This window comes from Salvelinus fontinalis, chromosome 13, assembly GCF_029448725.1.
Source record: "Salvelinus fontinalis isolate EN_2023a chromosome 13, ASM2944872v1, whole genome shotgun sequence".
Taxonomy (NCBI): domain Eukaryota; kingdom Metazoa; phylum Chordata; class Actinopteri; order Salmoniformes; family Salmonidae; genus Salvelinus; species Salvelinus fontinalis.
Genome location: NC_074677.1, coordinates 30,365,139 through 30,383,119, shown reverse-complemented (window position 1 = coordinate 30,383,119; position 17,981 = coordinate 30,365,139). Strand labels below are relative to the sequence as shown.

Genomic DNA, 17,981 nt, shown 5'->3' with positions numbered 1-17,981 from the left:
TCCCAATCAGCTCAATTTCTCAGAACCTTTTGAATAACAACCCACAGCAAGTGAACAGATATGACATTGACCTTTAATATTAATCACAGATTTAAAAAGAAACATCTTTATTAATATACCATCAGCTTGCCTGAACTGTACACTGTCATCTTATCTGTATGGACATCCATTTTTTGTATTTTCATATTTGAATACAGCTATTCCTGAATATCATACATATATATTAAGGTTCTGTGTTTACTTCAGTGAAATAACCAGATGCTCATTTAAAACACTCCCACTGAACACATATGCAGCGGGCCAGTGACTATTTAACCTTGGGCTAGCGGCAGTTAGTGGTGACATGACATCATGTTTTAAGGACGAGGGTAGCTTACAGCAGCAAATTCCTTGACATCAGCAAAAAAAAAAAACTTTCCTCTAATTTAACATTGAATTATTCCTCTGTCAGTTCTCAACTGTCTACAAATTAAGTGCCACACTGACATGTTCAAGTAGATAAAGACAATTGGATTCTGTATCGCTACTCCGTATCAGCGCTGCTGCAATGGTTTCTGGGTCCTGAGATCAAACAGGAAATGAACACGATGCTTCTTGCTCTGTTGTCATGTATACGTGGGCCAGATGGCTGGGAGAAGTGCTCTGCCAGGATAGAAACAAACACTACATCTCCCATACTGTGCTGGGACACTTTGGCCGGACTTAAGAGTCTTTGAAATATTCTTCTATGTCCCAGAACTGTGTGGCCTGATCAGTGGCAAATTCATTGACGACCAGGTGGTCCCTCTTGAAACCCGTTCCACCTGAAAGACATTTCACAAATGGTTCCTTTTAGGCAACAATCTTTCTTCTACTGTGTCTTGGAGACAACTGAAAATAAGTTACGACCATGCATTTTCCCCCTAATGTATTTGTATAACTGGAAATACAGCATGTCATGGTTCTGGGAATAACCAATTATATACCAATACAATTTCTAGCTCTTTTCTGAGATGGCTCTGCGAATATGGTTGTTATGATCTCAAAATAGATCCTCCACTAAGTATTGCATACGGTAGTTGAGTTCAGCAGCAGTACACAACAGAAACCTGCTCTCCACTATTACAGTAGGCTCCTCTGTGTTTATCAAAGACCATACATTATAGTGGATCTCTATGGTCTCACCTCTTAAGTCCAGTACTAGTTTGTGGTTGAGATGGGAAGAGATGGTTCCGTTGTGGTTCAGGCTCCATCTCTGGTGTGTGCGTCCATGCTCCGGCCACAGGGCCACTCTGGCCCCAACTGTTGCCTTCCCCCCGATCACTGAAAGACATGCCTTACTGGCCTACAGGCAACACACACCGTGTCAATATTACACACAGATACTGCATATTACACACACACACACACACATGCACAGATACTTACCATAGCATACCATAGGGAAGAGGATTGCATATTTCCCAGAATATTCCCATTCTAGTCTTGCTTAAATGTTGAGACTTTACCTTTTTCTCTCCCCTAATGCACGCACACGCACACACACACCTTGCAGCGGAGCAGCCCTCCAGTGAAGAGCCAGCGCTGGGTGTCCAGAGAGCAGGCCGGGGACAGGATCACTCTGGCTGGGGAGGAGTCGTCCTTGACACTCTCAGAGGTCAGCAGTGAGCCCAGAGCACGGCTCTTCACCTGTACATACAGCCTGGGCTGGAGGGAGACCACACAAAAAGCACACAGTACAGACTGAATGAGGATCAACAACTTTCACAGCATTTTATATAAACCCTAGACATGGCTGCAGGGAAACTACATTGTTCACAAAAGGGAAAAACTAACTTATAACTTAAAATAACTGAAGTGGTTACCTAGCATTGGGTGTGTAGGTTTTGCCATTTGTACTGTACTCCAACTACACTGAACAAAAATATAAAAGAAACAATTTCAAAGATTTGACTGTTACAGTTCGTATAAGGAAATCAGTCATTTGAAAAATTAATTAGGCCCTAATCTATGGATTTCACATGACTGGGAATACAGATATGCATCTGTTGGTCACAGATACCTTTAAAAAGAAAAGTAGGGGTCTGGATCAGAAAAGCAGTCAGTATCTAGTGTGACCACCATTTGCCTCATACAGCGCAATACATCTGCTTCGCATAGAGTTGATCAGGCTGTTGATTGTGGCCTGTGGAATGTTGTCCCACACCTCTTCAATGGCTGTGCGAAGTTGCTGGATATTGGCGGGAACTGGAACACACTGTCGTACACGTCGATCCAGAGCATCCCAAAAATGCTCAATGTTTGACATGTCTGGTGAGTATGCAGGCCATGGAAGAATGGCACGACAATGGGCTTCAGGATCTCGTCACGATATCTCTGTGCATTCAAATTGCCATTGATAAAATGCAATTATGTTTGTCCATATCTTATGCCTGCTCATACCATAACCCCACCGCCACCATGCGGCACTCTGTTCACAACGTTGATATCAGCAAACCGCTCACCCACACGACGCCATACACGGTGTCTGCCATCTGCCCGGTATAGTTGAAACAGGGATTAATCCGTGAAGAGCACACTTCTCCAGCATACCAGTGGCCATCGAAGGTGAACATTTGCCCACTGATGTCGGTTGCGACGCCGGTTGCGACGCCTGCATTCAGCATGCCAACTGCACATGGCATTGTGTTGTGTGACAAAACTGGCCTTTTATTGTCCCCAGCACAAGGGGCACCTGTGTAATGATCATGCTGTTGAATCAGCTTCTTGATATGCCACAGCTGAACGGTGAATGGATTATCTTGGCAAAGGTGAAATGCTCACTAACAGGGATGTGAACAAATTTGTGCACAACATTTGATATAAATAAGCTTTCTGGGATCTTTTATTTCACTTCATGAAAAATGGGACCAACACCTAAATCTTGGTGTCTTTAACCCTGACCTAAACCTTGGTGTCTTATTTGACCCTGACCTAAACCTTGGTGTCTTCTTTAACCCTGACCTAAATCTTGGTGTCTTATTTGACCCTGACCTAAACCTTGGTGTCTTCTTTAACCCTGACCTAAACCTTGGTGTCTTATTTGACCCTGACCTAAACCTTGGTGTCTTCTTTAACCCTGACCTAAATCTTGGTGTCTTCTCTTAACTCTGACCTAAATCTTGGTGTCTTATTTAACTCTGACCTAAACCTTGGTGTCTTCTTTGACCCTGACCTAAACCTTGGTGTCTTTAACCCTGACCTAAACCTTGGTGTCTTCTTTGACCCTGACCTAAACCTTGGTGTCTTCTTTGACCCTGACCTAAACCTTGAGCTGCATGTAAAGAAGGTTGTCCAGTCCTGCTTTTATCATCTTAGAAATATAGCTAAAGTCAAGAATTTTATTTCATTTACTGATCTGGAGAAAGTTATATATGCTTTTATTTCCTCACATCTAGATTTCTGTAACTCTTTCTATACATGTCTCAGTCAGAAATCACTCCATCATCTACAGTAAGATCAAAATGGCACGGGCTACCAGTCACTTTTAGATTAGATTTTAAAATTGTATTAATCACGTTTAAGGCACGGCATGGTTTAGCCAATCCTATATTTCTGATATTGTATCTCCCTACGAGCCAGAGCATAACCTAAGATCCTCTGGCAGGGCACTGTTGACCATTCCTAAGTCTAGGTATTTTAGGTATGTTGCGAATGCAGCAGCTACTCTTCCTGGGGTCCACACAAAACATGAAAAATGACATAATATAGATCATTAGTAGACAAGAACAGCTCAAGGACAGAACTACTTCAATTTTAAAATGGAACACGTGGCCTAGGTTGAAAACGAAGCCTAGGTTGAAAACTAAAGGAGACCATGCATTTACCATTACGGTCCCTAGACTTTGGAATGGTCTGCCAGAGGAGATCAGGCTTGCAGATTCAGTGCCTCTTTTTAAATTCCTGCAGAAGATACAGCTTTATGAAGATGATTTCAATGTATGATTTTAATTAGCTATCTTTTTTCATTCTCCTTCCTCCTGTCATTGTTTTTCGGTTAGTACTTTATTATTTTATGATGTGAAGCACTTTCTTAATTGTATTGAATAGCACTATACAAATAAAGTTATTATTATTTTTTTGTAGCCCCGGACAAGTTCACCTGATTCAACTCACCAAGGGTTTTATGATCAGTTGACAAGTTGAATCAGGTGTGTTTGTCCCTGGCTACAATCAGAATGTGTACTGTTGGAGGTACTCGAGGACTGGAGTTGGGAAACACTGCAGTCAGCACCACCACCACCCACAAACCCCAATGGAATGTGAACATATAGATCTAGGGCAGTGTTACTCACTATCTTTGTAAGGGGGCCACTTTGGGCTGAGCCAATCATTCAGAGGGCCGCACAGATCTGTAATTTGTTGTACTTTTTCTTCCAATATTATCAATTGAGAGCAAAATCAGAGCACTAGAGCACATGCAATTGATTTTATGTATAGCACATCACAATTATATACTGAATATACACTACCAGTCAAAAGTTTAAAACACCTACTCATTCAAGGGTTTTTCTTTATTTTGACTATTTTCTACATTGTAGAATAATAGTGAAGACATCAAAACTATGAAATAACACATATGGAATCATGTAGTAACCAAAAAAAGTGTTAAATAGCCACCATTTGCCTTGATGACAGCTTTGCACATTCTTGGCATTCTCTCAACCAGCTTCATGAGGTAGTCACCTGGAATGCATTTCAATTAACGGGTGTGCCTTCTTAAAAGTTAATTTGTAGGGGGTATGCAGAAGATAGCCCTATTTGGTAAAAGACCAAGTCCATATTATGGACCAAGCTCAAATAAGCAAAGAGATATGTCAGTCCCTCATTACTTTAAGACATCCTCACTAGGGTATGTGGAACGGTAGCATCCCACCTCGTCAACAGCCAGTGAAACTGCAGGGCGCTAAATTCAAAACAACAGAAATCCCATAATTTAAATTCCTCAAACATACAAGTATTTTACACCATTTTAAAGATACACTTGTTGTAAATCCAGCCAAAGTGTCCGAAAAAGGTTTTACTACGAAAGCACACCAAACGATTATGTTATGTTAGAGCCAAGTCACGGAAAAACACAGCCATTTCCAGCCAAAAAGAGGAGTAACAAAAAGCAGAAATAGAGATAAAATTAATCACTAACCTTTGATGATCTTCATCAGATGACACTCATAGGACTTCATGTTACACAATACATGTATGTTTTGTTCATATTTATATCCAAAAATCTGAGTTTAGGCGGGACGCTACTGTCTCACTTGGCAAAAAGACAGAGAAAATGCAGACCGCCAAATTCAAATTAATTACTATAAAAATTACTATAAAAATCAAACATGAATTTCATTAAATCACACATGAAAGATACCAAATTAAAGCTACACTGGTTGTGAATCCAGCCAACATGTCAGAATTCAAATAGGCTTTTCGGCGAAAGCAAACGATGCTATTATCTGAGGATAGCACCATTGTAAACAAAGAGAGAGAAGTATATTTCAACCCTGCAGGCGCGACACAAAACGCAGAAATAAAAATATAATTCATGCCTTACCTTTGACAAGCTTCTGTTGTTGGCACTCCAATATGTCCCATAAACATCACAAATGGTCCTTTTGTTCGATTAATTCCGTCGATATATATCCAAAATGTCCACTTATTTGGCGCGTTTGATCCAGAAAAACACCGGTTCCAACTTGTGAAACATGACTACAAAATATCTCAAAGGTTACCTGTAAACTTAGCCAAAAAATTTCAAACTACTTTTGTAATACAACGTTAGGTATTTTTTTACGTAAATAATTTATCAAATTGAAGACGGGATGATCTGTGTTCAATACAGGATTAAAATCAACTTTAGCTAGCTTTCTGGTCATGCGCTTCTAACAAACAGGACACTTCGAGTGACCCTCCTTCAAGATGGCCGTACTTCTTCATTACACAAAGGAATAACCTCAACCAATTTCTAAAGACTGTTGACATCCAGTGGAAGCGGTAGGAACTGCAAGAAGGTCCCTTAGAAATCTGGTTTCCCAATGAAAACCCATTGAAAAGAGTGACCTCAAAAAAAAAAGTCTGAATTGTTTGTCCTCGGGGTTTCGCCTGCTAAATAAGTTCTGTTATACTCACAGACATGATTCAAACAGTTTTAGAATCTTCAGAGTGTTTTCTATCCAAATCTACTAATAATATGCATATCTTATCTTCTGGGGATGAGTAGCTGGCAGTTTAATTTGGGCATGCTTTTCATCCAAAATTCCGAATGCTGCCCCCTAACCAAGAGAAGTTAAGACATGAAGGTCAGTCAATATGGAAAATTTCAAGAACTTTGAAAGTTTCTTCAAGTGCAGTCACAAAAACCATCAAGCGTTATGATGAAAGCACATACCACTGCATTTAATCATGGCAAGGCAACTGGGAATATGGCCGAATACAAACAGTCTAGTTATTCCCTCCGTAAGGCAATCAAATAAGCAAAGTGTCAGTATAGAGAAAGTGGAGTCACAATTCAACGGCTCAAACACGAGACTTATGTGGCAGGGTCTACAGACAATCACGGATTTCAAAAAGAAAACCAGCTCTGTCGCAGACATCGAAGTCTTGCTTCCAGACAAATTAAACAACTTCTTTGCAAGCTTTGAGGCAAACACAGGTCCACCAACGCGGCCGGCTACCAAAGACTGTGGGCTCTTCTTCTCCGTGGCCGACGTGAGTAAAACATGTTAACGTGTTAACCCTAGCAAGTCTGTCGGCCCAGAGCCCCATAGCACTCACTTCTGTCATCATGAAGTGCTTTGAGAGACGAGTCAAGGATTATATCACCTCCACCCTACCTGTCACCCTAGACCCACTTCAATTTGCTTACCGCCCCAATAGGTACACAGACGATGCAATCGCCATCACACTGCCCTATCCCATCTGGACAAGAGGAATACCTATGTAAGAATGCTGTTCATTGACTACAGCTCAGCATTTGTAAAATATTTTTTTAATTTCACCTTTATTTAACCAGGTAGGCTAGTTGAGAACAAGTTCTCATTTACAACTGCGACCTGGCCAAGATAAAGCAAAGCAGTGTGACACAAACAACAACACAGAGTTACACATGGAAAGAACAAACATACAGTCAATAATATAATAGAACAAGTCTATATAGAGGCAATAAATAGGCCATAGTGGCAAAATAATTACAATATAGCAATTAAACACTGGACTGATAGATCACACTCAGCAGAAGATGAGTGTGCAAGTAGATATACTGGGGTGCAAAGGAGCAAAATAAATCAAATAAATAACAGTATGGGGATGAGGGTAGTTGGATGAGCTATTTACAGATGGGCTATGTACAGGTGCAGTGATCTGTGAGCTACTCTGACAGCTGGTGCTTAAAGTTAGTGAGGGAGATATGAGTCTCCAGCTTCAGTGATTTTTGCAGTTTGTTCCAGTCATTGGCAGCAGAGAACTGGAAGTAAAGGCGGCCAAAGTAGGAATTGGCTTTGGGGATGACCAGTGAAATATACCTGCTGGACCGCGTGCTACGAGTGGGTCCTGCTATGGTGACCAGTGAGCTGAGATAAGGCGGGGCTTTACCTAGCAAAGACTTAGAGATGACCTGGACCCAGTGGATTTGGCGACGAATATGTAGTGAGGGCCAGCTGACGAGAGCATACAGGTCGCAGTGGTGGGTGGTATATGGGGCTTTGGTGCCAAAACGGATGGCACTGTGATAGACTGCATCCAATTTGCTGAGTAGAGTGTTGGAGGCTATTTTGTAAATGACATTGTCGAAGTCAAGGATTGGTAGGATAGTCAGTTTTACGAAGGTATGTTTGGCAGCATGAGTGAAGGATGCTTTGTTGTGAAATAGGAAGCCGATTCTAGATTTAATTCTGGATTGGAGATGCTTAACCTGTTTGGGCTAGGGGGCAGCATTTTCACGTTTGGATGAAAAGCGTGCCCAGAGTAAACTGCCTGCTACTCAGTCCCAGTTGCTAATATATGTATATTATTAGTAGATTTGGATAGAAAACACTCTGAAGTTTCTAAAACTGTTTGGATGATGTCTGTGAGTATAACATAACTCATATGGCAGGCGAAAACCTGAGGAAAATCCAACCAGGAAGTGGGATATCTGAGGTTTGTAGTTTTTCAACTCTTGGCCTGTCAATAACACAGTGTCTATGGGGTCATATTGTACTTCCTTAGGCTTCCACTAGATGTCAACAGTCTTTAGAACCTTGTTTGATGCTTCTACTGATAAGTGGGGGCGAATGAGAGGTGATTGGGTAAGGTCTCTCCCAGAGTGCCATGAGCTGACCATGCGCATTCACGTGAGAGTTAACTTGAGTTCCATTGCATTTCTGAAGACAAAGGAATTCTCCGGTTTGAACATTATTGAAGATGTATGTTAAAAACATCTTAAAGATTGATTCTATACTTCATTTGACATGTTTCTACGGACTGTAACGGAATCTTTTGAGTTTTTGTCTGCACCTAGTCATCGCGCGTCATGAATTTGGATTACTGGGCTAAACGCGCAAACAAAAAGGAGGTATTTGGACATAAAGATGAACTTTATCGAACAAATCAAACATTTATTGTGGAACTGGGATTCCTGGGAGTACATTCTGATGAAGATCATCAAAGGTAAGTGAATATTTACAATGCTATTTCTGACTTCTGTTGACTCCAACATGGCGGATATCTGTTTGGCTTGATTTATTGTCTGCGTGCCGTACTCAGATTATTGCATGGTTTGCTTTTTCCGTAAAGTTTTTTTGAAATCTGACAGAGCGGTTGCATTAAGGAGAAGTATATCTTTAATTCTGTGAATAACACTTGTATCATTTATCAATGTTTATTATGAGTATTTCTGTAAATTGATGTGGCTCTGTGCAAATTCACGGGATGTTTTGGAGGCAAAGCCAAATGTAAACTGAGGTTTTTGGAAATAAATATGAACTTGATCGAACAAAACATATATGTATTGTGCAACATGTTGTCCCGGGAGTGTCATCTGATGAAGAATATCAAAGGTTAGTGATTAATTTTATCTATTTTTCTGCTTTCTGTGACTCCTCTCTTTGGTTGGAAAATGGCTGTATGCTTTCTGTGACTAGTTGCTGACCTAACATAATGATATGTTCTGCCGAAAAGCCTATTTGAAATCGGACACCGTGGTTGGATTAACGAGAAGTTTATCTTTAAAATGGTGTCTAATACTTGTATGTTTGAGAAATTTGAATTATGAGATTTCTGTTGATTGAATTTGGCGCAATTTCATTGGCTGTTGGTGCTAGCGGAACCCCGTTCCCAGACAGGTTAATGTGCGTCTGGAAGGAGAGTTTACAGTCTAACCAGACACCTAGGTATTTGTAGTTGTCCACATATTCTAAGTCAGAACCGTCCATAGTGATGCTGGACGGGCGGGCAGGTGCGGGCAGCGATCGGTTGAAGAGCATGCATTTAGTTTTACTTGCATTTAAGAGCAGTTGGAGGCCACGGAAGGTGAGTTATATGGCATTGAAGCTCGTCTGGAGGTTAGTTAACACAGTGTCCAAAGAAGGGCCAGAAGTATACAGAATGGTGTTGTCTGCATAGAGGTGGATCAGAGAATCACCAGCAGCAAGAGCGACATCATTGGTGTATACAGAGAAAAGAGTCGGCCTGAGAATTGAACCCTGTGGCACCCCCATAGAGACTGCCAGAGGTCCGGACAACAGGGCCTCCGATTTGACACACTGAACTCTGTCTGAGAAGTAGTTGTTTAACCAGGCGAGGCAGTCATTTGAGAAACCAAGGCTGTTGAGTCTGCGGATAAGAATGTGGTGATTGACAGAGTCAAAAGCTTTGGCCAGGTCTATGAATACAGCTGCACAGTATTGTCTCTTATCAATGGCGGTTATGATATCGTTTAGGACCTTGAGCGTGGCTGAGGTGCACCCATGACCAGCTCAGAAACCAGACTGTATAGCGGAGAAGGTACGGTGGGATTCGGAATGTTCGGTGATCTGTTTGTTAACTTGGCTTTTGAAGACCTTAGAAAGGCAGGGTAGATATAGGTCTGTAGCAGTTTGGGTCTAGAGTGTCTCCCCCTTTGAAGAGGGGGATGACCGCGGCAGCTTTCCAATCTTTGGGGATCTCAGGCGATTCGAAAGAGAGGTTGAATAGGCTAGTAATAGGGGTTGCAACAGTTTTGGCGGATAATTTTAGAAAGAGAGGGTCCAGATTGTCTAGCCCAGCTGATTTGTAGGGGTCCAGATTTTGCAGCATTCAACACCATAGTACCCTCCAAACTCATCATTAAGCTTGAGGCCCTGGGTCTTGACCCCACCCTGTGCAACTGGGTCCTGGACTTCCTCACGGACCACCCCCAGGTGGTGAAGGTAGGAAACAACATCTCCACTCCGCTGATCCTCAACACTGGGGCCCCACAAGAGTGCGTTCTCAGCCCCCTCATGTACTCCCTGTTCACCCATGACTGCGTGGCCATGCACGCCTACAACTCAATCATCAAGTTTGCAGACGACACAACAGTGGTAGGCTTGATTACTAACAAAGGCGAGACAGCCTACAGGGTGGAGGTGAGGGCCTTCGGAGTGTGGTGTCAGGAAAATAACCTCTCACTCAATGTCAGCAAAACAAAAGAGATGATTGTGGACTTCAGGAAACAGCAAAGGGAGCCCAGAGCATCCAGAGCATCCTGTCGGGCTGTATCCCCGCCTGGTACGGCAACTGCACCGCTCATAACCGTAGGGCTCTACAGAGGGTGGTGCGGTCTGCACAACGCATCACTGGGGGCAAAGTACCTGCCCTCCAGGACACCTGCAACACCCGATGTCACAGGAAGGCAAAAAAGATCAAGGACAATGACCGCCAAAGCCACTGCCTGTTCACCCTGCTTCCATCCAGGCGAGGTCTGTACAGGTGCATCAAAGCTGGTACAGAGAGAATGAAAAACAGCTTCTATCCCAAGGCCATCAGAATGTTAAACAGTCATCACTAGCACAGAGAGGCGACTGCCTACCTACAGACTTGATATCATTGGCCACTTTAATATATGGAACACTAGTCACTTTAATAATGCCACTTTAATAATGTTTACATATCTTGCATTACTTATCTCATATGTTTTGTGGAAGGACCACCAGAGGGCAGGCTGGGCTCACAGATGGTAGCCCAACAAGGCATGGGAGACAAGTGAACCAGAGGCAATTAAGCACAGCTGACACTACTAATGAGATATTCTCCTTCCCCTATAAGAGAGAGTATGGAACCAGCAAGAAGGGGAACTATCTCTGGAAGATGGCCACCGAGACAGAGGAGCTATCTAGGAAGAACCATTAAGACGGTGACAATGTTGTGACTTTTTGTTGTAATTTAAAGACAATCGTATTGTGTTCCTGTTTTGCTCTGGAGAAGAAGATATATGTTTTATTCCTTTGGAGAGTTTCATTGATTCTGTTGGAGTGTTTGTGTTGTCCAAATGCCCTCAATATAGAACTTTGTTCAATCAAGAAAACCTACTCCTGACTCGTTTGTTCCACCTTCCCGCTTTAGAGTGACGCCCAATTACTTGGTCCGCTCACATTGGTGGAGAATGTGGGCATTAGGTGGACGAGTGACACAAGGATAAGTGAGTAAATCAAGATTCTTCCAGTAGACCAGGAGGAACCATTCAAGTACGATGGATAACGCCCTACTACAACAATTGATCACGGCACAGCATACAACCATAGAACTCCTGCAACAACAGCTGAGCCGGCGAGAAGAACCTAGAGTTAAGCCAAGAGCGGCTGCTCACGCCATCTTACCTCGTCTCTCCAAGGAGGATGATATTGAGGCCTTCCTCATGACCTTCGAAAGGACGGCCACCTTGGAAGAGTGGCCGCCCACAGAATGGGCGAGCGCATTAGCCCCTCTTTTGACCGGGGTGGCTCAGGAAGCCTATTTTGACCTGGATGCCCGCGAAGCTGCAGACTATGGGCGACTAAAAACCGAGATCCTATCCCGGTACCAGCTGACTGCCAGAGATAGGGCCGTAAAGTTCCATCAATGGACCTACACAGCTGACAAACCCGTCCCTTCCCAGATTTTTGCATTAATACGACTGACGAAACAGTGGCTAGAACCTGAAAAGGGAGTAGGACAGGTGATAGAGACTCTTGTAGTGGACAAGATATTGAGGGAATTACCCAGTGACTTAAAAAGGGTTGTGGGGCAAGCCAACCCGTTGTCAGCCGACGACATAGCACAGGCGGTGGAAACATATCGGTCTACAGGGGAGTTGTTAAAAAGTGACAAGGAGGAACGGAAGGATTCTTCCGATCCCGTTCCCCGACTCACGCCGGCGCGTCCGCCACCGAAACGTCCAAACCCCCTCCGGAGGTGGGAGAAATCATCCCCCACACAGCAGGGTCGGTGTTATAAATGTCAGTCTCCCAACCATTATGCCCCACAATGTCCTAGCAAGGACGAGCCCATGGTCACAGAGTCATCACTGCCCACCCCCACACCTCTCGGTTTGAGGGGGCAGGGTCAACACTGTTGGTTAGCAGAAATAGCTCCAGCCCCAGAGATTCCAGTTCAAGTCGAAGGACAAGATGTGGTAGCCATTCTCGACTCGGGAAGTATGGTTACGTTAGTAGAGGAGCGGCTGGTGACCTCCGCAACACTGCTACCAGACAAAGTAGCCGTATCCTGTATCCATGGAGACACCCACTATTACCCCACTGTGAATCTGCCGATTCTCACTCCAAAAGGAAGGTGTACAGTCAGGGCAGGGAAAGTGCCCCAGCTGAAGGTACCATTATTGATCGGGAGAGACTGTCCCTTATATAAGGAGCTTCGGCAGATGACGTTATGCGTGGAAAGAAGGGGGACAGGAAAGAAGAGAAAATCCAAGCCCGAGGTAGTAGTCCTACAAGGAGACGTAGCTACGTCCTCGTCCTCTGCAGCAGAGGAAGAAATAGCAACCCAACGTTTACGACAGATATTCCAGGAAACCACTGATGAAGACACTTGTGAAGGGTTATACACTACACAGGAAGGAAGGAGCAACCAGACGCTAAGGGATATATTTGAAGCTCCATCCGAGGAGGGAACCTGGAAGGGGTTCTCATCGGTCACCCCTGAGGGGGATGGGGAACATCCTCCACATCCCTCTACCGAGGTTGATCTGCCCCAGGAATTAAAGGGACAGTTCGGCACCTCGCAGCATAGAGACCCAGACCTAAGGGAGGCCATGAGGAAGGTGAAGGTGATCGACGGGAGGAACGTCGACGGATCAGGTGAGCCCCCTCTTCCTTACTATGCAATCAGGCGGGGTCTCTTATACTGGGTCGTACGACGAAGGGGGGAAAACCTGGAATTACTAATGGTGCCTAGACCATACAGGGATACAGTTCTACAGTTAGCCCATTCCCACGTCCTAGGAGGACACCTGGCACGAGACAAGACTATTGACAGAATCATGCAGAGATTCTATTGGCCCCGGGTCACCCGGGATGTGGCCAGGTATTGTAGGACGTGTGATCAATGTCAACGTACAGCTCCACGGCCACACCTGCGTAACCCTTTGATTCCTCTCCCCATCATAGAGACTCCCTTTGAACGCATAGCTATGGACCTCGTAGGACCCCTCCCAAAATCCGCCAGAGGACACGAGTACATCCTAGTGGTCATAGATTACGCTACCAAGTTCCCGGAGGCCATACCCCTGCGTAACATGTCGTCAAAGGGAATTGCCAAGGAATTATTCATGATGTTCTCTCGGGTGGGCCTCCCCAAGACGATCTTAACTGATCAGGGAACCCCATTCATGTCGCGGTTAATGAAGGACTTGTGTCGGTTGTATCAGGTTCAACAGATACGTACAAGCATATTCCACCCTCAAACAGACGGGTTGTGTGAACGCTTGAACAAAACGATTAAAAGCATGTTGAGAAGAGTGGTGTCCCGAGACGGGAAAAACTGGGACATGCTTCTCCCACACTTAATGTTTGCCCTGCGAGAAGTACCCCAAGCATCCACTGGATTCTCTCCGTTTGAATTGCTCTATGGCAGACCCTGTCGAGGGATCCTCGACTTAGCCAAGGAGACCTGGGAGACCCAACCATGCCCCTTTCGATCCACAATAGAACATATTACCCTGATGAGAGACCGCCTGTCAGCAGTGTGGCCCATAGTCAAGGAGCATATGGAGAAGGCACAAAGGACCCAAGGCCGGGCCTATGATAAGTCCGCGACCCCCCGTGAGTTCACCGTGGGAGAGAAAGTGATGGTGCTCGTGCCCACGGCCGAACATCGCTTGCTGGCACAGTGGAGGGGACCCTACGAGGTAATGAAAAGGGTCTCACCGGTCAATTACCTCATCAAGCAACCTGATAGAAGGAAGAAGGTCCAACTCTATCACATAAACCTGTTAAAGCCGTACCATGGAAGAGAGGAGGAGGTGGCTTTGATGGCTATGGAGGGAAAAGGAAAAGAGGAGGCTCTACCACCGGTGCGCCGTGGTCAAACTCTCCTGCCGGAGCAGTCAAGACAGCTAGACAAGCCGATTATGAACTTCGGTCGAATATTCTCTCCATTCCCAGGACAAACAGATGTCCTGTTCCACCATATCCACACTGAACCCGGCCAGAAGGTGCATATCCGCCCTTACAGGATTCCTGAGGCTCGCCGGGTCATCGCTAAGAACGAGGTAAGGGAGATGTTGAGGATGGGTGTGATCGAGCCATCGACGAGTGAGTGGTCCAGTCCCATAGTCCTGGTCCCCAAATCCGATGGTAGTATGAGACTCTGCAACGATTTTAGGGCCGTGAATGCCATCTCTACATTCGATGCGTATCCCATGCCCCGCGTGGATGAACTCTTGGAGCGCTTAGGAAAGGCCAAGTTCATCACCACCCTGGATTTGACGAAGGGATATTGGCAAGTGCCGGTGGCTCCGGAGGATCGCCCAAAGACTGCCTTCGCCACACCAGAGGGGCTTTTCCAGTATGTGAGGATGCCCTTCGGACTGCATGGTGCCGCTGCAACTTTCCAACGCCTCATGGATGCCATTCTACGGCCCCATCAAGAGTATGCAGCGGCGTACATAGACGATGTGGTTATCCACAGCGAGGACTGGGATAGTCACCTCCTGCGATTACGGGCGGTGCTCGTGAGTTTGGAAGCCACAGGGTTGACGGCCAATCCAAATAAATGCTGCCTGGGTCTGTCCGAAGCGGAATACCTGGGGTACACCGTGGGGAATGGGAAAATACGCCCACAGGCAGAGAAGACCAGGGCAATTCGAGACTGGCCGCGACCCCGGACCAAGCGGGACGTTCGGGCCTTCTTAGGGATAACGGGATATTATCGCCGTTTTATCCCGGGATATGCAACCATTGCCAATCCCCTCACAAACCTCATCAAGAAAAACTTGCCAAACCAGGTAGAGTGGAACGACGAGACGGAAGAGGCCTTTCAATCGCTAAAAGATGGCCTGTGTTCTGATCCCGTCCTACAGGCTCCGGACTTCTCACAAGAGTTCATTGTGCAGGTCGACGCCTCGGATACAGGGCTCGGGGCCGTACTAGCTCAGGGTAAAGGCGAAGCAGAGAAGCCGATTCTCTTCATAAGTAGGAAGCTCAGCGATCGGGAACAGAGGTATGCTACCGTAGAGAAAGAGGCCTTAGCCATTAAGTGGGCCCTCGATTATCTCCGGTACTACCTACTGGGTCGGAGGTTTGCTTTAGTTACGGACCATGCGCCCCTCACGTGGATGGCTGGTAAGAGGAACAATAACAACAGAATAGCCAGATGTTTTTTGTCTTTACAGCCGTTCTCTTTCCATGTCATCCACAGGGCCGGATCGAGGAACGGGAATGCAGACGCGCTGTCCCGACGCGACCAAGACGGTGCGTCTGGCGCCCGACCCTCCGGTTCGGTCCTGAGGGGGAAGGTATGTGGAAGGACCACCAGAGGGCAGGCTGGGCTCACGGATGGTAGCCCAACAAGGCATGGGAGACAAGTGAACCAGAGGCAATTAACCACAGCTGACACTACTAATGAGATATTCTCCTTCCCCTATAAGAGAGAGTATGGAACCAGCAAGAAGGGGAACTATCTCTGGAAGATGGCCACCGAGACAGAGGAGCTATCTAGGAAGAACCATTAAGACGGTGACAATGTCGTGACTTTTTGTTGTAATTTAAAGACAATCGTATTGTGTTCCTGTTTTGCTCTGGAGAAGAAGATATATGTTTTATTCCTTTGGAGAGTTTCATTGATTCTGTTGGAGTGTTTGTGTTGTCCAAATGCCCTCAATATAGAACTTTGTTCAATCAAGAAAACCTACTCCTGACTCGTTTGTTCCACCTTCCCGCTTTAGAGTGACGCCCAATTACTTGGTCCGCTCACAGTATATACTGTATACTGTATCCTACACTATCTATTCTATCTATAGTATCTCAGCCGCTCTGTCACTGATCATCCATATATTTTATATTATATATTCTAATCCCATTCCTTTACTAGATTGTGTGTATTAGGTTTTGTTTTGAAATGGTTTGATATTACCTGTTAGATACTGCTGCACTGTTGGATCTAGAAACATAAGCATTTCGCTACACTCGCAATAACATCTGCTCACCATATGTATGTGACCAGTAAAATTTGATTTGATGAAACTGGCTCTCGTGAGAACCGCCACAAGAATTGAAGATTCAGAGAGTTACCTCTGCTGCAGAGGATAAGTTCATTAGAGTTACCAGCCTCAGATATTTCAAATTGCTGCAAAGAAACCACTACTAAAGGACACCAATAATAAGAAGAGACTTGCTTGGGCCAAGAAACACGAGCAATTGACATTAGACCGGTGGAAATTTGTCCTTTGGTCTGGAGTCCAAATTGGAGATTTTTGGTTACAACGGCCATGCCTTTGTGAGACGCGGTGTGGGTGAACGGATGATCTCCACATTTGTATTTCCCACCGTAAAGCATGGAGGAGGTGTGATGGTGTGGGAGGGCTTTTCTGGTGACACTGTCTGTGATTTATTTAGAATTAGAGGCACGCTTAACCAGCATGGCTACCACAGCATTCTGCAGCAATATGCCATCCCAACTGGTTTGGGCTTAGTGAGACAACAATTGTTTTTCAACAGGACAATGACCCAAAACACACCTCCAGGCTGTGTAAGGGCTATTTGACCAAGAAGGAGAGTGATGGAGTGCTGCATCAGATGACCTGGCCTCCACTATCCCCCGACATCAACCAAATTGAGATGATTTGGGATGAGTCGGACCGCAGAGTGAAGGAAAAGCAGCCAACAAGTGCTCAGCATTTGTGGGAACTCCATCAAGACTGTTGGAAAAGCATTCCATGTGAAGCTGGTTGAGAAAATCTCAAGAGTTTGCAAAGCTGTCATCAAGGCAAAGGGTGGCTATTTGAAGAATCTCAAATAAAAAATATGTTTTGATTTGTTGAACAAATTTTTGGTTACTACGTGATTCCATGTGTTATTTCAAAGTTTTGATGTCTTCACTATTATTCTACAATGTAGAAAATAGTAAAAAATAAAGAAAAACCTTGGAATGAGGAATCAGCAAAAAAATAAATGTCCTCTCACTGTCAACTGCGTTTATTTTCAACAAACTTAACATGTGTAAATATTTGTATGAACATAACAAGATTCAACAAATGGGGACATAAACAGAACAAGTTCCACAGACATGTGACTAACAGAAATGGAATAATGTGTCCCTGAACAAAGGGGGGGTCAAAGTCAAAAGTAACAGTCAGTATCTGGTGTGGCCACCAGCTGAATTAAGTACTGCAGTGCATCTCCTCCTCATGGACTGCACCAGATTTGCCCGTTCTTGCTGTGAGATGCTACCCCACTCTTCCATCAAGGCACCTGCAAGTTCCTTGACATTTCTGGGGGGAATGGCCCTAGCCCTCACCCTCCGATCCAACAGATCACAGA

The 17,981-nt window shown here is 44.8% G+C and overlaps 1 protein-coding gene across 1 annotated transcript in view; it reads right to left on the bottom strand.

The window, feature by feature from the left end:
• Positions 1-55: 55 nt before the first annotated feature.
• The window catches only part of LOC129868409 (uncharacterized), a 105,732-nt gene continuing 87,806 nt past the window's right edge, over positions 56-17,981 (bottom strand). Inside the window, exons 20-22 of the mRNA XM_055942373.1 lie at positions 1,528-1,686; positions 1,165-1,324; positions 56-803 (exon numbers count right to left, since the gene is read on the bottom strand). Of these exons, the coding sequence (XP_055798348.1) occupies positions 703-803; positions 1,165-1,324; positions 1,528-1,686 (420 nt within the window). The 3' untranslated portion in view covers positions 56-702. The remainder of the gene's footprint in view (positions 804-1,164; positions 1,325-1,527; positions 1,687-17,981) is intronic.